This window comes from Streptopelia decaocto (assembly GCF_964273445.1).
Source record: "Streptopelia decaocto genome assembly, chromosome: 5".
NCBI lineage: Eukaryota > Metazoa > Chordata > Aves > Columbiformes > Columbidae > Streptopelia > Streptopelia decaocto.
In genome coordinates, this window is record NC_138659.1 from 16324500 (window position 1) to 16348994 (window position 24495).

At 51.7% G+C, this 24495-nt stretch overlaps 3 protein-coding genes across 3 annotated transcripts in view; all 3 read right to left on the reverse strand.

The window, feature by feature from the left end:
* Positions 1-351: 351 nt before the first annotated feature.
* HMGCS2 (3-hydroxy-3-methylglutaryl-CoA synthase 2) lies at positions 352-3605 on the reverse strand (the record flags this gene model as incomplete). The annotated part of the gene is made up of 9 exons (XM_082052218.1): positions 352-458; positions 540-665; positions 756-862; positions 1445-1615; positions 1701-1869; positions 1941-2105; positions 2410-2535; positions 2811-3250; positions 3493-3605. 9 exons carry the CDS (start codon positions 3603-3605, stop codon positions 352-354), a joined length of 1524 nt encoding a protein of 507 aa, XP_081908344.1.
* Positions 3606-4585: 980 nt separating this feature from the next.
* Positions 4586-5538, reverse strand: REG4 (regenerating family member 4; the record flags this gene model as incomplete). The annotated part of the gene is made up of 5 exons (XM_082053148.1): positions 4586-4659; positions 4840-4945; positions 5017-5154; positions 5235-5332; positions 5475-5538. The coding sequence occupies 5 exons, from the start codon at positions 5536-5538 to the stop codon at positions 4586-4588; spliced, it is 480 nt and encodes a 159-aa protein (XP_081909274.1).
* Positions 5539-8893: 3355 nt separating this feature from the next.
* NOTCH2 (notch receptor 2) overlaps positions 8894-24495 on the reverse strand; it is an 86294-nt gene continuing 70692 nt past the window's right edge. The window contains exons 24-33 of the mRNA XM_082053951.1: positions 23737-24266; positions 22645-22992; positions 22259-22401; positions 21197-21407; positions 20481-20577; positions 19840-20008; positions 14577-14878; positions 14111-14258; positions 13514-13611; positions 8894-12611 (exon numbers count right to left, since the gene is read on the reverse strand). Coding sequence (XP_081910077.1) covers positions 11271-12611; positions 13514-13611; positions 14111-14258; positions 14577-14878; positions 19840-20008; positions 20481-20577; positions 21197-21407; positions 22259-22401; positions 22645-22992; positions 23737-24266 — 3387 coding nt within the window. The 3' untranslated portion in view covers positions 8894-11270. The remainder of the gene's footprint in view (positions 12612-13513; positions 13612-14110; positions 14259-14576; positions 14879-19839; positions 20009-20480; positions 20578-21196; positions 21408-22258; positions 22402-22644; positions 22993-23736; positions 24267-24495) is intronic.

Here is a 24495-nt window from a genome sequence, read left to right on the forward strand (position 1 = left end):
CAATGGGGCAGGTGGCTGTGTCAGGTGTCCATGGCATAAATGCTGTAAGGGATCGTGACCTAGCCCCACAGTGTCTCAGAGAAGGGCCCTGAGGTGAAAGAGGATCACTGGCGACCAGGAGCCAGAGCTGGGCTGCTGCGCCTCTCACCCGAGTGTTTATTCCCCTGTGCTGCCTGGGTGTTTGCAGAAAATGCCATCATCTCCACCAACTCCAGGGCCCCAAGGTGCTGCCAGCTGCTTCCCAGCCATCCCAAGTTTCCTGCGGAAGCCAGTCCTGGATTTGGGGGTGAGCACGGTTGCTGGTGGGGACGAGGGCATCCCGCTCTCTAGGGCTCACTGCTCTGGTTCCCCCTAGATGGGCTTCCTGGCGTATTCCCGGCGGTACTTGTCGTCCACCCGCGTCAGGTACCAGGTGCCAGGGAAGAGATCCTCCGGGGAGCCCCGGGGAGCGTGGTCGGCTGTGGAGAGAGGGCAGTGATGCTCAGGGGGGCCGTGGGCAGCCAGTAGGGGGAATGTCACATCTCCTCAACCCCACTCACGCAAATGATGTGTCTCCTCTCGCTGCTTCATGATCTCAGCGAACTCCTGTGGGGCCACACGCTTGCGGGCATCCAGGCGGGCTGGCAGGTCAGCCAGGCTGGAGACCAGCTTGTCCAGGGGTGAGTCTGGTAACGGGGACCCCCGGGTGAGATGGCAGCCCCATGGCAGCCCCATGTTACCCTCCCCTCCCAGCCTTGCTGTCCCATGGGGCTCACCCGGAGATGCATCCTGCGAGACACGGAGGGAGAACATGCTGGCTGCCAGCCCGGAGCCATAGGAGAAGGCGCCGATCCGGGATCCGGCCAGGTCCCGCACTGAGCACCTGTGGTGAGTGGTTAGGGGGGTTAGAGGGGATTGGGGCGGGGGGGGATGTGGGACTGTGCAGGCAGCATAGGGGGCTGTCTCCTGCCCTCTTCACAGGCAGGGGTTTCCTGGGATTTGGGGCCAGATGAAACAGCAACTCATGGCCCCAGAGCAAGGGGATGTCAGCAGTGGGGGCTCAGGGCTGGGGAGCATCAGTGCTACTCAAGGAGGGGCAGCGGGATGAGGCTTTTTTTGTCCCCCCCACGCCTGGCTGTTCCCATGGCTCCTTTAGCACTACCGGTGGCAGGGGATAGCCATTCTCCTGGGCATGACAAGGGGGTTTTCATCCTCCCAGTGCTGACAGAAGGGCTTTATGTGCTGGCCTAGCTCCAGCGAACTGGGATGAAAAGGCTGGCTGGGAGACAGCACAGGGTGGGATGTGAACATGCCAGGGGTTACATGCAATGAAAACATCGGGTCTCTGCTGTAGTGGAGGAGGATGAGCGCTGGTGCCTGTTCCCCAAGCAAGCCAGGCCAGGGACTGCCCGCTCCACAACAACACCCCTGCCCCGATCCTGAGCCAGCTTCTGGGGGCACTCACTGTGCCAGGAGGGAGGCCAGGCAGCCATACATGGACGGCGTGTACATGTTGCCATTGCGGGAGGAGAGGAGCAGAGAGGGCTTGGTCTTCTGGTTGAAGATCTCCTGGCTGGCCGCCTGGAATGCCTTCTCCACCTCCTTGCTGGTGTAGGTGTCCTCCAGCTTCACGTCGCTGCCCAGAGAGAGGACAGCTCGAACCCTGCACAGGCATGTCCCCAGCTAGGCTGGGGGACAGGGGACACAGCACAGGGACCCACCGGAAGTTCTGCAGCCCCTTGTAGAGGCCAGCAGCTGTGTCAGGGTTGGGAGCGGCCAAGAAGTCATTCAGCAGCAACCGCCCCACTGACTTCTGCACGAGCTTGCAGAAGGGCGTGTGGAAGATGATGAACTTGAAGTCTTCAAGGGTGAAGGGCCGCTTGGTGCCAGCTGGAAGGCAAGATAGGGGCTGTCAGCACCCGACAGCATGGCGTGGGCACCCTGGGGGTGCCACTACTTACCCTGCTGCCACTGGCTCTCTGCTTTCCGGCGGTACACGGCATAGCAGCGGTCCAGTGCCCGCAGGTAGCACTGGATGGAGAGCTGCCCGTCCACCACTGGGTACTCGGAGGCCAGGTCTGGCTTGTAGAAGTCGTAGGCATGCTCCATGTGGGTTCCCCGCAGGCCTGGGGACACAGGAGACAGCCAGCTGTTGGAGAGCACCAGGAGGTCCCAGCAGGATGGTGAGCACCCATGGGTGTTGCCTGGCATGCCAGCCCCAGATCCACCAGTTTCTCTGTGTCACTCTGAGATGTCCACAGAGATGTGACCAGCCAGCACCCTGGGGTACCCAGCACCAGGCAGACACCAGGGCTGGCAGAGCCAGTGCTGCCAGAGCTGAGCAGCTCCATCTGGGGCTTGGACATGGACATACAGCTCCCAGGGATAGCATCCATCAGCTTGTCACCCCCAGGGCCTCACAGCACCAACCTCTCTCCAGCACCAGCGGGGCATTGGGTCCCACCAGCATGGCAACGGCACCGGCACCCCCCGTGGGGCGCGCATTCCCCGTAGCATAGACAGCGATGTCCCCACACACCACCACAGCATAGCGACCTGGGGGAGAACAGGGGGACCAATGGGTTCATCAGTGAGTGGGAGCCTCCATCCTGCAACCTTCACACATCCCCATCTCCACACTGCTGGGTGTGACAGCAGAGGCACGTGAGAAATGGGGGCGATGGAGAGCCTGGAGGAGCAACATCTCCCTTTGAGTCTTGCCAGAGCATGTTTGTGTTTCAGGTTACCTTCTTCCTCCTTCCTCTATCCCACAGAAACCACCTCATGTCCGGCCCTCCCATCCCCATGGCACAGTCCCTGCCTGTACCCACCGTCCCAGGCACTGGACTCCACCCAGGAGGCCGCGTTGAAGAGTGAGGCTGTGCCCCCATAACAGGCGTTGGTGGTGTCAATGCCCTCCACATCAGTGTTGCCCGAGTCATGGAAGAGCTGCATGAGGACAGTCTTGACGGCCTTGGACTTGTCGATGACTGTCTCAGTGCCCACCTCCAGTCGGCCGATGGAGTTCCAGGAGAGGCGCCGGCGCTCCACCAGCCGCTGCACCACGGTCAGGCAGAGGGAGTTGATGTCCTCGTGGGCAGCACAGAAGCCCATCTGCTGCTGGCCCAAGCCCCGCGTGTACTTGCCCGCCTCCACACCGTCATACTGCTCCAGCTCTTCCTGCTCCACATACTGGGCAGGGAAGTATACCTCCATTGCCAAGATGCCCACTTCCTTGGGCCAGGTGGCCATCCTAGCGGTGCTGGAGAAGCTGTGGGGCAGGGGGAGAGGCGATAGTCCTGCAGCAACCCCAAGACTTTGGGACCAGTGGTGGTCCTAGGGAGATGCCACCAGCAAGCACCTTCAGGCCATGAGCATCCCAAATCCCTGCTGGTTCCTTGGGGCAAGGATGGAGAGCATCCCCTTCCCCAGCAACGTTTAAGAACACTGCCAGCTCCCTGACCCCCCTTCCCAGTTATGCCTCCACCCCACCCAATCCGCATGGGTGCTCACCATGCCCTCTGCGTGTCCATGGGGTGCTGGGCCCCCTGTGGTGCCCGCTCTGGCCCCGATGGTGCCCACCTCACCCCCCAGCAGCGTGCAGCACGGCCGAACAAGCGCAGCATCTTTGCCCCGTCCACTGCACGCATGGAGCGGATGGACAGTGGGACAGACAGATAGATGGGCTTCACTTGGTGCTTTTATAAACTGCGCAGGCAGCACGGCACAGCCCTTATCAGCATGCTGGACCCCAGCGCTCAAAGGTCACCAAGCGCCAGCCAACACGACAGTGACATCAGAGCAAGCGCTGACTTTGGAGGGGGTGACTTGCAAGATGTCTCTTCCTTGTACCCCAAAGCCTGGGGACACACTCAGCCAGAGTTGAGCAGCAGGATGGGATCTCCCACAGCCCTGTCTCCCTGTGCTGTGGGGAGGTGGCAGCTCCAGTGTTCGTGGCTGGCCAGCATGGCTGTGGTCACCACAAGGTGCTGTGTGGCCTCCCTGATTGCTCCTGTAGTCCCAGGGAGGGAGCAGAGGGTGGCTGCGATTTGGTACTGGCACCATATGTGCCACACAGGACGCCATCACTTGTATCACATTCTGCGGCTTCAGTGGGGGGAAAAACCCTGAGCTGGGTGGGGGCAGAGCCATCCTCAAAACAGCAGAGCAAACAGCCACGTGATGCCTGTGGCAACACTGCAGTGACACAAGAAGGGACCTTTGGTCCCAGTGCTGCTTTCAACATGACCATGGGGCAGCATCACAGCCCCGGGACTCCTGGGGAGCCATTTGCACCTAGGGGGGCACCCATGCCTACACCTGCACGCCCGTGACAGCTCCCATCCCATCTCCATCTGTGCCCCAGCTCTCCTCCCTGCCTGTACCCTGGGGTTACTCCTGTCCCCACCACCTGTACACCAGGGACATCCCATCCACACGGGTGGACTGTACCAGGACTTTGCACCAGCACAAAACTCACACAGCACTGGCATGCTTCATTTTTTTATAGATGTATTTTTAGGAGCTGGGGAGAGAGGAATAGAGGTGCCAAGGAAGGAGCATCGCCTGCGTGGGGTCCTCCCTGAAATCCCCCACTGGCCCGCGCTCAGGCTGAGGGAGTGAACTTGCAGATGTAGTGATGCTGCTGGGCGCAGTTGGCACTGGACCACAGAGTGAAGGCTGTTGCAGAGACAGGCTCGGGGTCAGCAGGTGCCACAGCGAGGAGAGGCACCAGCTCTGCCTGCCTCAGCTCCCCATGGGGCACCAGCCCCAGAGGAGCAGGAGGAGGAGGAGGAGGAAGAGGAGTGGGGAGGATGCCAGACCAAGTGCTGGAGCGGGACGCATGATCTGGGGACTCACCACTGCTGTGTGTCAGCATCCCGCAGTTTCCCTCGTGGGCACCGTTCCTAGCCAGCCCACTGGTGGCACTATACTTGTCTCCACTCACCCACTGCCAGGACTGGCTCTGTACAGGAAGAGGGGAGTCACACCCATGTCCCCACTTCCCCTGGCCCCCTGCCACCCCTACGTTCTCACCTCCTGCCTGTAGTGGAGGCCGAGCCAGACAGGCTGGGCACGTTGGTAGTAGGAGATGACCTTCTGCAGGGTGGCTGCCTCCCAGGGCCCCTCCACCCAGGCCAGGTGGGCACCAGCATGGCTGGCCTGGCACTGCCTCTGCAGAGAAAGCCCACAGTGCCAGGGCACCCCTGGGAGACAGGGGGTCCCCAGCCATGTGCGTACCCTAGCAGGCTTACCTCAGCCTTGTCCCAGCTCTGAGGCTGACGGAAGTACCTGAAACAGCTGAGCTTGAGGTAGGACCAGCCCTCGGGGCAGTAGCCTATGGACCTGGCACCTGCAGACGAACAGATGGGGGAAGGGATGGGGCAACAGCCAGGGGAAGGGATGGGGGCAGCCAGCATCACCGTCTGGGGAGGAGCATGGCTCCCTCCCAGCCCCACTGGGGCAGCAGTTGCCCCCTGAGTTGTAGCACTCACCGGCCAGCTGCAGGAGCCCCACACAGCCCAGTAGCAGGAGAGCAAGTCTGGCCACTGCCACCATCCTCGCTCCTCGATGTGTCTCCTGCAAGGGCCTGGGGGTCACACTGGGTCTCCTGGGGACAGGGGATGCTACCTGCACCTGGAGGGCACAAACCCATTCTGCTATGGACTGAATCCAGCCACTTTCAGCCAACTGGAGCAGATGGCAGCCCCGGGGTCCATGCCTCCCTCTCCCTACCCTGGCACAGGTCACCACCCCATGCCCTCACCGCATCCCCAGGCACAGCTCAGGGTCCCCAGCCCACACTGGGGTGTCCCAGCCCCACCAGCACCAGCCTGGCCCAGTCAAGCAGCTCTGTGGGGACATGGGGAGAGAGCGAGCTGCCATGGGCATGAATGGGTGTCCCCCACCCTGCCTTGGCATTGGGCAGTAGCAGCAGTGGCACAGGCAGAGCCGGGCCCCATGAGGCTGCAGGAACAATGTGTGCAGCATCATTTTCACCCCCCAAACTCATAGCCCTGCCAGACCCAGGCCAGGGAGGTGAATCAGCCACATCAGCACAGTTCCCCTTTGTCTGGGCTAATCCCCGGGCACCAGGGCTGATTTGCAGATTCAGCTCATCTTCCCCTCAAAGAAGCGGCGACAAAAGTCAACATGGGGCTGCAAATTGCATTGTTGCAGCCTGCCCCATCCAGCAAGGGATCCAGTTTGCCCACAAGCCACCTCAGAGCAACCTGGAGCCTCAGCTGCCCAGTGAAGGTCCCCCCTTCCTCACCTGCTGTCCGGAGACGGGGAGGAATAACGGCTTCTGCTGAGTTCCCAGGAAAGGAGCTGCCCTTTATAGCCCAGTGCTCTCCAGCGTAAGTGTTTGCCCAGCTCAGGTGCTTCCCACTATAAAAATCTTACTGATTATTCCCTCCATTCCCCCCCTGCTTTGCTGGCAAGCCGCCCAGATCTCCAATCTGTTTGCGTTCAATATTTTTTCATAAAAACACAGGAAGAACCTCTCCTAGTTGGTCAATAAACCCCTTGCAATTAGTGTTATTACTAACGCAAGCACAGGGAGAACCTTATGGTAGAGAGCATCCTGACACGGGCACCAGGCACGGGTTGCCGCTGGCCCAGCCCCGGCTGGCCTTTGGGGGGCTGGTAGGGATGAGCCCTGGGGGAAGCTGCCCTGATCCCAGCTGGAGCATCCCTGCGGCAAGTGTCAGGCTGTGGGTATTACCCATGTCCCTGGCCAAAGGATGGCATCCAGAGAGGCCCCACACCCTGCCTGGCTGTGCGTCACCCACACACCGCCCTTGTTTGAACTGCCGGGGACATCTGTCAGCAGGATGCAGGACACAGGGATCTGAGAACAGCCTGTGGCCGGGGCTGCCATCAGATAACGGTACGGGTGGCCTGTCCCCTGCCTGGCTGTGACGCAGGGCCGTGTCAGACTATGTCTCTGGTGGAGGAATGGGCAGGCTCTGCAGCAGCAGCCCCCCACCGCCCCTGCCCCATGTGGGGTATCCCCGGCCCTGTCCCCAGGGAGGCTGCTGCTAGCATGAAGCCACAGGGGGGGCTGCCCTGGCCCCAATGGCCTGAGCCCTTTGGCATGGTTGGATACAGCCATCCCTGGCACAGTCCTTGCTCTTCACCCTGGGGTGTCCTCTGAACACTGGTGGAATGTGGCTGAATATCATCTACTTCACTGCTGCAACCATACTGCCCCAGACTTCTTGAATACCTGTGGAGGAGGCAGGAGCTACCCATGGAGGATCCAGCCCCAGAGATGAACCCTTCTTCCCCCAACATGGAGGACTTGTAGCTGGCCAAAGCTGTTCCTCCTGGATGTCAGGCTCAAGCCATGTCCTCCAGAGATCTCCCACAGCTTCTTCATGGCAGCATTTACCCAAACACACAGGCAGCGAGCAGGGCTGCACCCACAGGGAGCAGCTCAACAGCAGCATGCAGAGGCAGGTCTGGCCTTTGCCCCAGGGAGGGAGGATGATCAGATCTGTCGTCTTCACCTACACAGCCAGGATACAGCTGGTCCTGCACCCCAAGACTTCTCAAGGCTCAGCCAGCTTGCCAGGCACTCACCAGGATCAAAGGGGTAAATCCTCCTTGTGCCCAAACACAGCTGCTGCCTGCTATCAGTTCTCCTGAAAGAAATAACCTTACAGAGATCAGCCACTGACTATTGGGGGAAACTCCTGAAACACAGCAACCCCCAAACCAGAAGACAGGATTCCACCCTTGTTTTATGAAAAAACATTAAAATGTTCCCCAAAGGAGCCTGAGGTTACTCCTACCTGCCTGGCTGGTTCAATTTGGCTTATTTAGATGCAACACAAGTTTTCACAAGCCCCTCATCAATCCCAGTTCATGGAAGGAGGAGATGCATTTTCAAGTCTCAGCCTGAGCACCAGAGAACTCAACACAGCTGTGCCAGAGACACAGCAGAGCGCGCTGAACTTTGGCACAGATGTGCAACCTGAGGGAGAACATAGATGAAAGCCTCCCTGCAGTTTGTGCTTGCCAAGCCAGCTCTACTAGAAGATAAAAGAGCTGTGCTCTTTGAATATTAAACTCTTAAAATGCCCCCAGCAGCTTTATCCCTGCAAGGAGTTGTAATTCAGCTACTGGCTCCATCCAAGTCCACAGTGAGAGCTGGAAACCGGCTGGGTGAGTGCTGGCAGAGCCCAAGGCTTTGGTAGCACCGCCCTGCTCAAAATACAGGAGCACAGCCATTTGTTCTCTAAGTGTTCAAGTCAAACTTTCCAAGTCTGAAAACACAGCACAGAGGAGCCGTGATTCCCTGTTTTAGAGGCTGGAGAATCACACATCTTCATGCATCAGCTGCCTGTCAAGCCAAAGCCAGGGGTAGCTCCAGTGCCAGGGATGAGGGTCCTCCCAGCTGCAGGAACAGGAGCAGTCCCGGGAGGCAAGCGGGACCTGAAATGGCGAGCGAAACCACCTCCCCATGAACCACTGCCTGACCCATGCTTGCCCATGACCTTTCTAAAAGCCACCAGAAAGCCCTGACTCCAGAGTCCTGGGCAAGCAAGAGCTCTTATTCAAAGCATCTCAAGAAGGCTCCATCCCAGTCCCTCCCAGTATACCCGGCTGCTGGCTACTGCCCTCCTTCTCAGCTCACCAAGAGACGCAGAAACCTCCTGCTACACCCAAGCGAGGCTGCTGCCAGCTCCCACACATGGCTCCCTCGCGTGGAGCTAAGTGGAGGGGTTCCTGTGCTGCTGAGCCCTGGCAAAGAACACCCTCGATCCCCAAAAGCTCCCTCCTGACTCAGACTGCAAGAGGCCCCAACAAACCCTTTCCAGGGCTCTGAACAGTAGTGATCTGCTTGTTATCTTGTCCTTATACTCCAGTAGCCAGGAAGGCAAGAGAAAACAACGGCACACAGACATCAGGCACATACTCTTTATTCTGGGGATAAAAATTGCTTATACATTTTGCAGAAACTATTTTCATAAAAGACTTTTATAAAAAATGTAAAAATAAGCAAATATTTTCCATTATTAATATAGGAAAATGCTGCTGTGTGAATGGTTACTCTACAACTTATGAGATAAAATACCACCTTAAGGAGATATTATCTTTACAAGTAGTTAAAAAAAAAAAAAAAAAAAGGCAGAGGGCCATCGTATTAACATGCCAGGCCAAAACTGGCTTCATTCCACAGAAAGCACTCATCTTGTAAAAGGTAGCCACATATATAAAAAGGCACTTGGTTATTTGGGGCTAACAGGGAAAAGCCCTTTGTTTCTTTAGCATTGATGTGTAGCAACACTTCATTATTTGCAGTGAAACTTGTACCTGGACAGACCTCCAGGAGCTTGCGGGCCCTGGCCTGGAGATCTGAGTCGGTTGCAGCAAAACTTCACAGGACACGCTGCGGCGAGCGTGCCGGGGAACGCTGCATTGCGTCCTAAAAAGCAGTTAACTTCAGAATTAAAAACTTCAGCCCAAAACAATGGCCCCGGGAACCAGCTCCTCCTGAGGCCCTGCCTTCATGTACCATTGAGTTAAATCGAAAGAAAAAGCTTTTTACTCTTGATTAGAATAGAAAGAAACATCAGAGAAAATACTGTACATGGTAGGATGCTGAGTGGCCACTGCTCGGAGGGGAGCAGCCTCCTCTGTCCTTTGGCGGCAGTCGACAGCCCCGATGTCTTTGGAACACGTGTCTGCAGGGTTCCCCCGAAGAGGTAGGAGCAAACCATCCCTAGAAATGTTCACTTCGGCTGCTGACTGGTTCAGAGCCCTTCAGGGAAGCATTACTCTCGCAGACAAAGAAGGAAGAATGGCTGCTTGTTCAAGGTCTGTGACAGCTGGCTTCCGTAACCCCCAAAATAGCGGGGGAGCTGCAGTACAAATGGCACTACCATCCCACAGGGCATGTGGGGCACCTCGGCTGAGAAACCTCAATACAGGCTGGAGCTGGGAGCGGAGGACATCCCCAAAAGTGTTAACTAAACTGCATTAGGCAACAGTTTCTGAGCTATTTGGTCTGCTGCTTAAGTCCAGCTCCTGGCTTCAGGCACACTGCTGCTGGAAGCCTGCTGGGGAGTCAGTGCTGCAGACAGGGAGGGGAAGCCAAGGCAGCCCTGCCCCATGGCTGGAGCGAAAGGGCCACTTTCAAAGGGCTGGACGCCGTTCCTGACGCAGGAGGACACGCACTGCAAACACGTAATGACATCCTCAACACTTGATAATACCATAAAGAGGCAGCATATGATACCTGGAAGACAGGAGACACAGCCACCCTTGGATGGAGGGGAGGCGAGTACTGTGCAAGAACGCTGGGAGCTTGTGCTATTAATACCAAGTTTTGAAACTCGTGCTCATCCCAAGAATTTCCCAAAAGGCCTGTGTCACCTGCAGGACATCTTTTCTGGCACGGGAGCCTGTGAAGGCGGTCACAGACACACGTGGCCGGATGGGGGCACCGGGAGGGTAGTGTGTCAAAATAGTCAGGTGTGTCTTGGGGAAGACATACAATACGGGGAGAGACGTGCCTACAGGCCACCACAGGGCAAAGACCAGGTCAGACCAGCGTTTTTAGTAAGAAAACAAACAAATAAACAAAAAAGAAGAGTATATGTATATATAACCTCATAATACCTGGGGGGCAGGCAGTGAGAACTCTAAGGGGTGTTAGTGGGTCTGTACAAGACAAAAGCTTGTGAAGAGGAAAGGGTGAAGCTGTGTGACAGAAGGTGTCACTTGACCTGCAGGTGTTTTGGCAACTCCAGCTCAGTTGCTGAGCAAGAGCAGCTGTGGGAAGGAGGGGTCCAGGAACATGGGTGCAGCTCTGAGCTGTGTCAAGACAAGGCAACTTGAACTCAAGGAGAACTAGTAGAAGGTGCTTCAGAGATAGGTTATGTGGGTAACAAAAGAAATGACAAAATAAGGATACAAAGCTGGTTTTGGCTAAACTTCTGGAGAAACGACCACGAGATGCATTAAGCTGAAGAGCTGTCTCCCCAAAGACATGATGGAATATATTTAAAAGCAGACTGGAGAATCCAGTGCAGAGAGCAATCACGCAAAGGTGCACAGGGGTTGGTTAGAAGTGACCCAGCTGGTCTTCTCCATCACCAGCTTCTACAGTTCTCTGTTTAGCATAAAAGCATACAAGCCTACAGCGACCACAGTCCCTCCAAGGAAAGAACAGCCTGGGCTCAAGACTCTTGGATACTAAAATGGTTCTTCATTTCCATCCTGGAAGACCTTCATGAGTTCTGGAGTCCACTTTAATCGGGCTTCATTTTGGCCAGCCTTCAGGCGTACACCTGCATGTTGTTGCGCTGTTGCTCTGTCATGTGAGCAGCTGCCGGCCCGCGCTGGTTGTTACCAGGACTGGTTGCCACATCAGACCAGTCAGAGGCAGAGTGTGGGGAAGAGCTTGACCACTGGTCTGGAGATTCAGGTGATGGTGTCAGGTACGGGTGCTCCCCTTGTAAGTGCCGGTTGTGGCTAGGAGTCCGTTCTGTGGCTGAGGAGTAGCAGCTGTGCTGTGACGGAGGCGTGGGGTACTTGCCCATTGAGCTCTGGAACTGGTGGTAGGCTGGGAGGACCGTCTGAGCCACCTGCCCGTCCTGCTGAGGGATGGCAGCCATGGAGAAGGAGGCGCTGGGCAGCTGAGCTAAATCTGGGATCTGGTACATGGAGCCAAGAGGAGCAGCCATGTTCTGAGCACAGTTGGACTGGGCCTGCTGCGGCAGTGCTGGCTGGTTTATGCCACCCTTGGGAACCAGCTGGAAAGTCATGATGGGGGGCAGAGACTCCCTGGACACCCCCATGTGCTTCGTATCTGCTTGAACCAAACCGCTCTGCTGCGAAACGCTGGGGTGAGAATGCATCACCTGCGGCACCATGCCAAACATCTCGTACTGGGAGTCGTTCACCTCCATGCGGTTCATCCACTCGGTGGAGACGTTGGCTTGCCGGAGCCTGCCGAGCCCGCTGTTCGGAGGGGTGGTTCTATGCTGGGAAAGCAGCTGGCTGACGGACGGGAGGACGGTGCTGGATCCACGTCCTAAGGGCTGCATCTCGTGGAGGTTGGAGAAGGACATAGTGTGTGCAGCCTGCACTGACGGAGCGGTGAGCAGCGAGCTGGGTGATGAGTGCAACACCCCCGGCGATGGCATCACAGGAGACGACGTTGGTTCAGATGCAAAAGCATGGGGTGATTCTAGGGAATCAACTGGTGACAGGGTCACTGAGCTCTCTGAAAACTGCCCTTTGCTCTCACTGAGGGACTTCTTTCTTCTCCTCTTCGCATCTTTGGTGAGATTTGTGGGCATGATGCCTTTGGCATTCGGTTTTCGTGACTTCTTGCTTAACGAAGCATGCTTCAGATTGAGGAAGGACCTATTTGGGCCACAGATGACTGGGGAGAGGGCAGAGTTCAGCATGGCGCCGGGGTGCCCGGCGGGGCTGTGCGCCACATTGTACTCGTTGAGAAGCTGCACTATGTCGTGGTGCATGCGGTCCTGGGCCACATCTCGGGGCAGGCGGTCCATGTGGTCCGTGATGTCTCGATTGGCAAAATGGTCCAGCAAGATTTTTGCTGCTTCGAAACTGCCTTCCCGAGCAGCAAGGAAGAGCGGTGTCTCCTCCTGAAAACACAGAGAAGAGGTATTTTAGTGGCTTCACTTACAGCTAATGCTCCCTTAGTGGTGCAGCAACAACTGGAAACATCATCTAATGCAGTGACACCTTAATAGCCTCCCAGAACAAACCACCTAGGGAGATGCTCATTGAAAAAGACAGATTACAGGAGATCATTTCATGCATGGCAGTGGAGCACACAGGCTAAACTGTACGCACCAAGAAGCGCACAGTTCTGCCATGGGTCCGTGGAAGAACTGTGAAAACACCTGGTGCCTTTCTCCCATTGTCCCCTATCAGGGAAAGGTACAAAGGACTAAAACAGCCTAGTGAAGAGCAGCAGCTAGTTGGCAGCTCTAAAATCCACTGAGCAACACATAATAGTCCAAAAAACCCCACAAACCCTAAGCAGGTAAAAGAAATTAAGGACCAAGCCACAGCAAAAACTAACAGTGAAGCTACAGGAGGTCTGCACACCACAGACTGTCTCTCAAACAGACCAGCTTCTACCCCATAGACACCCTGCATTGAGATCCATGGAAAGGTGACAGGATGTGACTACTGATGTGCCACCACATCTGGTTCCCTGCTAACCAGAATCCAGCTGCTTGACACTGGCAGCACTTCACCCTGGTGCTCTCACACAGAACTGATTGCATATTGCAGGGAAGCATTGATGCTCAGGACCTGGCCACACAAGGAAGAGATCTGCTCTCCCACATCACAAATCCTACAGGATGTCCAGCACTAAAAGATATCCAGCACTTGGGGAGAATTCCAGTCACAGTCTGGGTTTGGAAGACCTGCACTGAGCACCCAGTTTAGAAAATGTGAACTTAGTCCAGCTCCAACAGCAGAGAGATCCCTTGTGTTAGGAAGCACAGCCATGCTGACCACACCCAAACTGTACCTTGTTATCCTGCATGTCTCTGTTGGCTCCATTTTTCAGCAGCACTAGTGTTGCTTCCACGTTGTTGACAGCTGCAGCCCAGTGAAGAGCAGATTTACCTGCAGGGAAACCCCAAAACTTCAGTAACAAACTGAGGAGTTATTTTCTAAAGCACCAAGATGGACAGAGTACACAGAAAGCAACCGAAGGGCAGCTCACAGCACATGAACATGTCTGAAAGTCACATTTGCACTTCAGAAATCACCACACTGTGATATACCCCTATGTTACCAGGCTGCAATGGGACTTTCTACACGTGCTGTGGGATTTTTATTTTTTTTTTTAAACTATCCACAGAGTATCATGTCTGCAGTCCAGAAAATCCCAGTATATTCAACCCCATATTTCTTTTGCTTCTCTTCCAGGACAGTCTAACCAAGCCACTGTGCAGCAGCCTGCAGTCTACTACTGCTGGGAGAGCTTCGGCAGGATAGCCCAGGGTCTGATTTAGCCACAAAATTTATGAGCAGCCCACACTCCAGGACAGCAGAAGCCCAACCCTTCTTGCTTGCACCATGGCAAATGTTTGTCCAGCCCAGTACGTTGTGTTCACATTACCGTGGTCATCTACGGCGTTCACATCTGCCTGGCAATTAATTAGCTCGGCCACCATGCCTTCCACAGCCAGTCGTGCAGCCAGAATTAATGGGGTTGTTCCATCGTTCATCCGAGCATCCAAGTCCGTCACTCTGTTACGGATCAGGATCTGGACAAGAGGGGAAGACAGGTTTTTGCTATGGAGCAAAACTGAGCATTTGGCAGAAACTCAAGAGAAACTTTGTAATGAAAAAGCAGCCTGAGCACTGAAATGCAAAGACCCAGATAACAGGTGACGGACCAAATGCATTCTGAGTTCTTCACACTATGAATACCTGAGGAAACTGGATGTAAAATACAGTTTCACCTGGTCATCACACTGTGGAAAGCATGAGAGCAAGACTGTGAGTGAACAGAGTGCAGCTTGGACGGGATCATTTAATTACAGAGCACAACTGCTCTAAAATGGGTTTTTCAGTTACTGTACCTGGAAGACACCCTGGGCATCAGCAGCTACAGCTGCATGCAGAGGAGTCCGTCCCATGTTGTCCCGTGCATTAGCATCCGCACCAGCATCCAGCAAACGTTTCGCAGCATCTGCTCTTGAATAACGGGCTGCTAAGTGCAGTGCCATCTCCCCGGTACGGTCTGTTTGGGCCTGCAGGTTGGCACCTTGGTAGATCAAATCTGTTATTATATTTGCTGAGGAGTCTTCTGCATCCTCATCATCCTCACTGATATCAGAGCTGCCCACACGCAGAGATGCCAACATAAGCGGAGTACATCCATCTGCAACAGAAGAGACGTTATCATAGCAACCTGATGGTGACAGCAAAGGAAAGGAAATCCTCACACAATCTTCTCCCCTTGAGCAGCCACAACCAGAGACAACCCCTCCAGCCACCAACTCAAACATTGTATCTTATCATGAAGTCCAGAGTTAGCAAGTTGTTTCCTTCCCCAGCAGAACTTTAATACTTTCTGCAACCTCAACAGAACTTAGGTACTCCTCAAATAAATAAGATCATTCTAAAACAAAAAACACTGGCTGCTAAAGTGGAAAACTTCCCCAAAATGTAAAGGCTAGCTAAGCTCCTAGAGAGAAGCAAGAGCTATAAAAACCAAAGGCTTCAGATTACTAAGTATAACTATTCACATGGATGTTCTAATCATATACCTGGAGAAAACAAACAATTGACAGAGAAAAATTACTGGACAAATAAGACAGTGATTACTGGTGGCATTTCTCAGACAGTAACCTGAAGAGAAATGCAGACAAAAGCCTTTGTATCTATTACAAAAAGTCTTCAATAAAGGACCGTGAAGTTGTGACAGTCAAGCACCCGAAGATGAAAACTGCCCCAGGATGAATGCCTGAGCCAACCTCATATTGCTTTTAGTAACAAGCACAACCAGAGGTCTGAGCAGAGTGATCAAGCACACACTGTACTTTCACACAAGGACACCACGTAGAAAGGGAACACAGAACAGGATCTGACCCAGTATCACTCACTGGTGTACCAGTAGCACCCTCCCCACACACAATGCTCTGTTCCCCATGCACCATCGCAGCACCAACTGCCCACAGCTACACATTCCAGGAAGTCTCCCCACAGTCTGAGTGCTTCGGAGGACAATGGGCTCATGTCTCTCCACAAGTCTCCAGTGATGGGACATCCACAAAGGATAAATGGAGGCTAGGATCATTCATCCAACTGGGATACTGACACTGGAAGTAAAAAGGCTTCTCCAGGCCTCTAAGTTAACTTGGATCCCTTGGAAGAGACTACCTCTCTCTCTGCTGATCAGAGATGGTGGTCCAGGTAGACTAGTTACATCCTTATTTTTCACCCTTGTTAATGAAACATCCACCTATTTTCATCAATGTACCAATGGCCTAGTGCTTCAGTTTCAGCACACTCTGAACTACACAGCACATTCAATTACCTAAACCCAAAGACTCCAACAGCAGACATTAATGCTTGCTTACTGATTTTACTGCTTTACCCCCACACATTGTAGGCACCTGGAAAGCAAGAGGGACTGAGAACGCAGCAGGAATGAAACACTCTGTGCTAAGTGCTTGACTGGAGCCCTGAAAAGGTGAATACAAATTCTGCTTCTCAGGCACGACTCACTAGCTGGAACACAAGACAAATCTTTCAGCAACTGTTTGATTTATTCTGCGGACAAGCAGGGGAACTTCCTGGACCTTACAGACAGCAGCTTCCCTGGAGAAGGCTCTGGGGAGACCTTATTACAGCTTTTCAGTACTTAAAAGTGGACTATAAGAGAGATGGGGACAGATTTTTTAGCAGGGCCTGCTGTGATAGGACAAGGGGTGATGTTTTTAAGCTAAAGGAGGGGAGATTTAGGCTAGACATGAGGAAGAAATTTTTCACACTGAGGGTGGTGGAACACCGGCCCAGGTTGCCCAGAGAGGTGGTGGATGCCCTGGAGACATGCCAGGCCAGGCTGGATGGGGCTCTGAATAACCTGAGCTGGGTGAAGATGTCTCTGCTCATGGCAGGGGTTGGACTGGATGAGCTTTGAAGGTCCCTTTCAACTCAAACTGTTGTATGGTTCACTGTCTGCACAACTCTGAATCTACAGTGCTCTATCTGCACTGAATGAAGTGTGCAAGCCTGCAGAGGACAATACAGCAGAATTATGATTCTGAGCAGATAAACAAGGTGACGATCTCCTACTGAAAGCAATATACAGGGCTTTAACCCCCTGTTCCCATTCCCCAACTTGTGATCACCAGGCTTTCCTGACTCTCTCTAATTTAGAGCAGCCCCAAAACTTTCTCGAAATCGATCATGCTAGGGCAGGGCCAGGCGCGGAGCAGGCGCAGCGATGGCGGCTGCGGCTCCAGGCTGGCGGCAGCAGCAGCAGCAGCGTGCCCACCCCTCCTAGTGGCTCACAACCACAGGACATGCAGCCTTTCACCAAGCTACTTTCTCAGGATTTGTTGGACGGCGGCGAGCTGTTGACGTATGGTTCAGTTCCAAGATCCAGTCCTGTCTACAGACCCTCTTGCCTGTTCGTCCAAGGCTATGCCTCCCTTTTGTGCTTCTCCCTCCCACCGCTGGCTCTGCTTCCTTGTCCCAAATGAATGCTTCTCAGTATTCAAGTCAGGCTGTGGTCTCCTCCGTATTGCCCTGACACAAAGAGCAGAGAGACAGAGCACAGAAAGGAGCTTTCCTTTCCTCCAGCACCAGAACCCTGGGGAAAGGTCTTCCTTGCTCAGTCACTGTAGTCCTGGATGGATCACGTCCAGCTGCTCTACAGGGTCACAGCAATAGTATACATTAAATCCCTGGAAAAATTAGCTGCCACCCTCCCAAAAAGTCTCTCAGGTACATGTAGCTCTTTTCAGAGTTGTAAGTTGGCCACACACCGGTAGTTTTATGAGGCTAGCAAAGAGCACATCCAGCTAGATGGTCACAATTAAGTGCTTGATGGACTACTACAGAAAAAGCCGTGGACACAATGTCTTTTTGCCTCCTTCCAGCTTGTTCTCTGAAATAGCTGGAAAGGAACCCAAAAGGATCCAGCTGGAGGCAGACACACAGCATGGAAAATTCCAGTCTGAACCACCAAAGTTGGAGTAACTGAAAAAGAGGGGCATATAATAGGGACAGTTAATCAGTTTTAATTATAGGTGGTGTTACCAGTTATGCCTATAACTGCATTACCCTGGTTACACACTCACAATAACTCCAGTGAAAAGAATGTCCTCACCACTCTGGGGGACACAGAGAAAGAACAGCATGGGGAGACAAAGGTGACAGCTGAATTTTTAAAAAACTCTTCTGCTTGCTGCCTTTCAAGAAGACAGACCCTGAGTAAATGTAAAACTTGGAGCAAGATGGTAAAGGCAGAAGTTCAACAGATAGGTACAACTGAAAGTCTCTAACACAGCGACAATATACTGAAAGCTGGGAGGTAGAGAACCCACCAGCAAAGTCTGTAGGTGATACTTCTGCAGGAGACTGGACCTCTTGGATCCCCTAAACTCGAGAGACTGCAGAAGGTGCTGGATGAAGAGAGGGAACTACCCGTGGTGCACCGAGGCGTTTCGACTTGCCTCTCCTCTCTCCAGAAAAGTTCTCTACTGTTCTACCTGCCACCCGGACCTTTGGCCAGGATTTAACTCAGCTTCAGATGGCTCCAGCCCAAACACCCTTTGTAATTAGGGGCAGCCAAGCATTACTGGAGCATGAGCCATCTACTCTTCAGGAGACTTCTGCTGGAGATGAACTGCCTCTCAGAAGTGCCTGTTTCTTCTCCCTGCCTGCATAGGGCAGAGAAACAGCTACATCACCTGTGAGGAATCCTTCCCCTCCTTACTAACCCATTACTCCAACACTTCTCAGACTTTTTAAACTATTTCTCCCCTTGACGGTAACTCAGCTGCTTGCTTCTGATGCCACAGAGAGGGATATAGCTTATAGCAGCTTGCCACAAGCTTCACAGTCACATCTGAACGGCGGGAAAGCAACCTACAGGTCACAATTATTCCATTGCTATTGTTGGACAAAGTTTTGAGTGAACGTGAAAATAAGCAGTCCGAAGTCTTAAGAATGTTACAGCCTGCACTTGGAAAGCTTTTACCCTGCCACACAACTAGAAGCTTCAATAGGGGAAATAAAGAAAAGCTTAAATTTGGCAGACACTGATGGTTTATGTTCTCACACTCATTACACAGAAATCCCTCCTTCCCTGTGCTTTGCATTTAGGAGAGCTAACGGGTCAATGAGCAGAAAAGACAATAGAAAGGAACTGAGAGAATGGGTCCAGTCATCATTCAATTGCATGGAAATATTCCCACAAAAGCCAATAAAAAGCAATGACAGCAATATCATCAGAATCACTCTCTGCATATGAACAAGAGCCTAGCTGGTAGCTCTTCTGACCAGGATGAAGTTCTTGGCCAATTCTCTCCTCTCTGAAGACAGGAATCAGTTTTTACCAGATGACCTACCCAGTCCCTTATCAGGTTACAACAGCCTTAGTTCTACACTTATAAAATGCAGCAGAGCATTCTTACTGCATCCAGTCATTCGAGACTGAAAGAGAGCAAGGCTGCATGTATGCTAAAGAAGTCTCCTTCCAAGTTCACAGTTGGGTTATGAATTCAGTAAGTTGATCACTGTAAGCTGATATAAATCAGTGAATTAAAAAAAAAATCTGTAACAAGCTTGCTGCATTGCTGCTCTGTTCCAGCACAGATGTCTCACACAGTGCTAACAAGGGTGGACTATCTGCCAGAAGTCATCTTATTCAGGAATAGGCCACCCTTGCTTCCACCAGACACCTTGAGTGTAAACCCTGCTAAACTGGTCCTTAGCAAAGTCTGGCATAAATCTCTGCAGTGGTCCGGCTGGAGAAGCTGGGGGTTATTTCCAGCACAACTATGCATTCCAAATTTCTGCCATAATGGCATTCTGACAATATCTTTTAGGCATGCATTGTTATAAAGGAGATCCTATAGCTGTAGTTCCTACAGGTGCTTGCTAAATGAACTCTTTTTTCTCCTGGTTACATGATATTCTATGTGCTACATACCATAATCCAATCTCTCCAGTTTTCTTTCCTGGAGCATATGTGAACTTCCCTCTAGTACTATAAAAATGCTGCTGGTGTTCCTGTATACTCCACATGATTTTTAAACGTTAGCAGTCCCAGCCATCGCAGAGGTTGGTGGCTGGATCGCAGAAGACAAGGACACACTGAGTACTGACCTGGCCCTCTGACATTGACATCCAGAACATCCACTTCTTGATCTGCCTGAGGTGGTGTAAGGGCTAGTGACGTGCTCCCACAGACGTCTGCTGCCTCCAAGTGCTGCTGTGTCCACTGGCGCTGGTCAATCTGCTCATCACCTTCTGGGAGCAAGGCTTGGTCCTCAGCCTGAGCACAGGAAAGAAGCAGTTGCTTCAAAATGCTCATCAAATAGCCAAAGACACTGAAATTTCTTGGGGTTTTCTTAGTTTTGTTGAGTTTATTCACTTCTGTGTTTTGCTGGTTTGTGTTTTGAGTTAATGATGGTCTCCATTTACCTCTGCTTGACATTCTCAGCTTTCACACTCCCACCATGTTATCAGGCCTGAACTGCAAGACATTACACCACTGTTAACCTCTTCCCTTTCAGGCGGCAGGGCCTGAGTAGTGAGAGAACACTGGAACAGAAGTTACCTGGTTTCTCTACTGGCTCATGGTGGCAGTGTTAACCTGAGGATTAGCTCCTCAGGTATCATTAGTTACATATTACAAATCCCTAAGCAAATGGAGGTTTTGAGCAAGGGGCATTACTCTGGAAGTTAATGCAGCTGTTTTCCTCACTATCGGTTTCAGGTGATAGTCAAGTCTTGGAGCTCCTTACCTTTGCTCTCTTTGGCTGAGGTCCACCGTCACCTGCCCAGTGTTCAGTTGGTCCAGAATCTGCCAGGTTACCTTCTGGTATCTGGACTGACAGATTTCTAACAAACAAGGAGAACAAGTCACTTTGCAGGTTGACCAGGTGCTACTCCTGCTACTTACACTAGCCTGCAGAGATCAAGGATGGGATGCTTGCATGTTTGGCAGCTTGCAAATGTAGAGACCAAGAAATTAGAAATCTCAGGCCCCAACAGTGGCATTAAATGCATTTACAACTGTAAACTTGGTTAATTCAGTGGAAAGCAAAAAGGGCATAAATGGGACTCTTCTTTTGAAACTTTCCATTATTTCTGAGTCATGTCTTTAACACATTGAGCTAGATGTATTACAAGTTTCTTGTCACCTATTAACCTAAAAATGTCTCATCTGTTCCAGGAGGAAATTATGCAAACAGTACTCAACAACTAAACAGTGTCAGAAAACCAAACATGACCAGGAGATCAGATTATCTACTAGCATTTTATCAATTACAGTTAATTAAAGTTCTTCTGTCCAAAACAGATGTATTAAAATTTAGAGAAATAGCCTAAGAAGTTCTATCTTAAACGCCAGCTTTCCCTATGGAGATAAGTGCCTTTGATGAAAGATTTATACACCATGTTCTCAAAATCCTCTAGCACACTAATAAAAACACTGTCAGTGGCCTAAATGCAAACTTACTTGAGTCCAACAGCATCTTCACCAACTGGCTCTCTGCGCTTATGATTACTAGGATCCCTGCGCAGAATAAAGCCCTCTGGGAGCCACAGCGAACCATGTTTGCGCTTACGCTTTGCCATCATCACACCCAAGAGAAGGATTAAGAGGATGATCAAAGCTGCCACAGCAAATAGGTAAAGTAACTGGGTCTTTGGTGGTAACAAGGGTTCACCTAAAAAATTCCAGTTAAAATACAATGAGATTAGCAAAGTGGAGATGATGATCTTCCATCTACATACTTTATTTTTGCACTCAAGAGTCTTCCCCACAGTGAGTACATTGTCTCTACGCTGTGATGCGTTTAGAGCAAAGGTTTGAGGAAGTTTAAGCCCTGCTGCAACTGTTGTAAGAATACATTCCATCTTTCTGGCTTCTCTTGATCTTGTTTCTCAAAATATTTTTTTAGAGCATATGACTGCTGAACAAGATCTTGCTCTTTCCTCAAGAGTCCTGCTGGCTGAAGACAGCCACCCTGAATCAGTGCAGAGAGAATGGATCTACATAATTATATGAGCACGATCCAACTGGGAATAGTGATATCACCCATCTAGTATAAGATTGCAGCCAAGCCTCAGTTTGAGGGACGGGGAGTAGAAATCAAAGGGATTACATATTGCCAGAGGAGAAAACATCTGGCAGAGTGAGGAATACCCCCATGCTTTCTCTCTAATGGCACCTTTATAATTGAATTCATAGCTTAGAGACCAAGAATAGTTTTTAGTGCAGACAAGATCACTGCAGCGTGTGGCACACATAACAGATCACTGTTTCTGTGGGTATTAAAACATCTAGGTTCCAAACTTAAACGCCCTGCCTTACTAACCAGATGTCTCCTCAGAACAGAATAAGCATGTTGCACTTACATACTTCTAGAACTGAGGACGAACAAGCTAGCTCCCAGAAACCACATTGAACTGTGAGATATGTTCAGATGATGATCGATAATCTGAGCACGAATTTTGCAATGCCCAAGTTTGATTACTGCCTTCCTTCACAAGCAGTTTTCCCTCTGCAATTACTTACTTTGGACAGACACGAATGGATAGGGCAACATGCCCTTGATGGCCTGAGCAGCTAAGAGAGCCGCAGCGGCTTCTGTGTTCTGAAAGCATTGCTCCAAATCCTCTGCACACTGACGGTTGTCAATCTCCAGGAACACCCTGGTGCTGCAGAGACACAGTAAGAAGGCACAAAATTCAGTGACAGACTTTTGCCAAAGCACTAGGTGAAGCTGCAGCCTTTTAAGTGAATCTTGCCACCCCAGCACTGAATTCAGCCATTGCAATAGCTCTACATTTCCCCATAAATAAAACAGACTACAGCTCTAGAAGGTCCGGAATGCCCCAGACACCTACAAGAAAGAACTACCAGGATAACAAGGCCAGAGGAACACGAAGGCATTCACTTACCCAATGACCTCTTGCCCTAGTTCTCTGTGCTTGCGAATGACCACAAGCGATCGCCGACTCCGTGCTGCCGATCTCTCCCCGTAGTACGGGAACACCATGGGGTTTCCCTGAGAGTCCAGCTTGATTCTCAAATTGGTATGCAGGATGGTTCCCAAAGTGCGCAAGAAGCTGCGAACATCCTCCAGCAGCTCTTCGGGGGGCATCAAGACCACGATGATTAGGGTCCCTTCTGCCAACTTCTCAGCTTTGTCACCTGCACAGTCCAGACCGTCCCAGCCACACTCCTCACTGTTACAGCCCTGGTCACAGCGGCCATCTGCATAGTGATCTGCACAATACTTGTCATACCTAGAACAGCAAAAAGCGGGTATAGGCAGGATATAGGACATACACATTCTGTACAACACAACTGCAGTCCAGGGGCCAAGGCCTTACAGTCTTCATAATTATTTGAAATAAAATGACACTCATATTCAGGATATAAGGAGAAGAAATACAAGCCTACAATAAGCTTGCAATCTGGTAGAGTGAAAGCAGGAACCACAGAACACCCCAAGAACACACAGTTCAATTCTCGTACCAGCAGAAGAGAACTGCTCATTCTGTTAACTAAGATAAAGCTATAACACCCCCTGCCTCAGCAAGGGAAAATCATCACAGCAAACCTGTTGCATTTATCGTGAATAACCGAAGAGAAAGAAGTGCCATGACAATCTAGAGAACACATTCAGAGGTAGCAAATACAGCTGGGATAAAAACAGAGGTATTGCTGGTATGGAGTAAAATTCATGATAGGAGGCAGTACTGTTAAAATCCAGTACAAGGTGAAATGTCTCCTATTTATATTTCCATAGAAAGCAGGGCACATCCAAACACATTACCACTGCTCAGGCTACCAACTTAGCTCATAGCATACACATTCCAGAACTTCTTCCCAACAACAGACAAAAAGTACACCAAGTAGCAGAAACTCCTCGACGCCAAACTTTCAGCACAGGAGATGGGAGTAGCGGGCACGAAGCATAACAGCTACTGTAAGTGCTAGCAGGAGATTAGAGACACAGAGAAACTGTTCTCAGGATTGAGCCTTACTTGCACGTTTTGCTGTTTTGCTGACATTCAAAGTTGTCAAACAGGCACTCGGGGGTGTTGCAGAACTCATCACATTCTCCATTGAAAAGCATCCAGCAGCGCAATGAAGAGGAGCAGTTGGCCCAAGGATCTTCTCCTGTCAGGGAGCAGTCGCCTCCATCCCACTGGCAGGCGTGGGTGTTACAGTCTTCATCGCAATGGTGATCTCTTGCTCTTTCCGCACAATGGGAATCCAAACATCCTCGGGGCTCTGGGCTGAACGTTGTGGGCTGTTCACACTGGCTGCCTTGGGTGTGAGCAGGGCACTGGCAGTAATAGTAAGGAGGCTGAGGATGCGGGTGGCAGCTTCCACCGTTCTGGCAGGGGCCACTGGCACAACCCAGGTTTGTCTGGCACTCCTCTCCCACAGACTGCTTGGGGCAATAGCACCGTGGACCAGAAGATGTCTGGATGCACTTCTCCCCCTTCTTGCATTTCACTTGTCCACAAGTACTGTGGCTGCTGAACTCACATTTTGCTCCAGAATAACCCTACAGAAAGAAAAAAAAAGTCAAAACAACCAGGCTCACAAACTTATTCTTCAATGTTCTGAGGGTTGGAAGCCAGGTGTCACGTGCAAACTGTTTCTCCCCTCTCTAGCCTCATTGCAGGAGACATGATTTTCTGGAACTAGAAACTTACAAGGCTCTATTAAATTTTGAAATGGAATTAGAGCCATGAACAAGGGGAATCCTGCAGTAAGCACAGAGAACACATGAC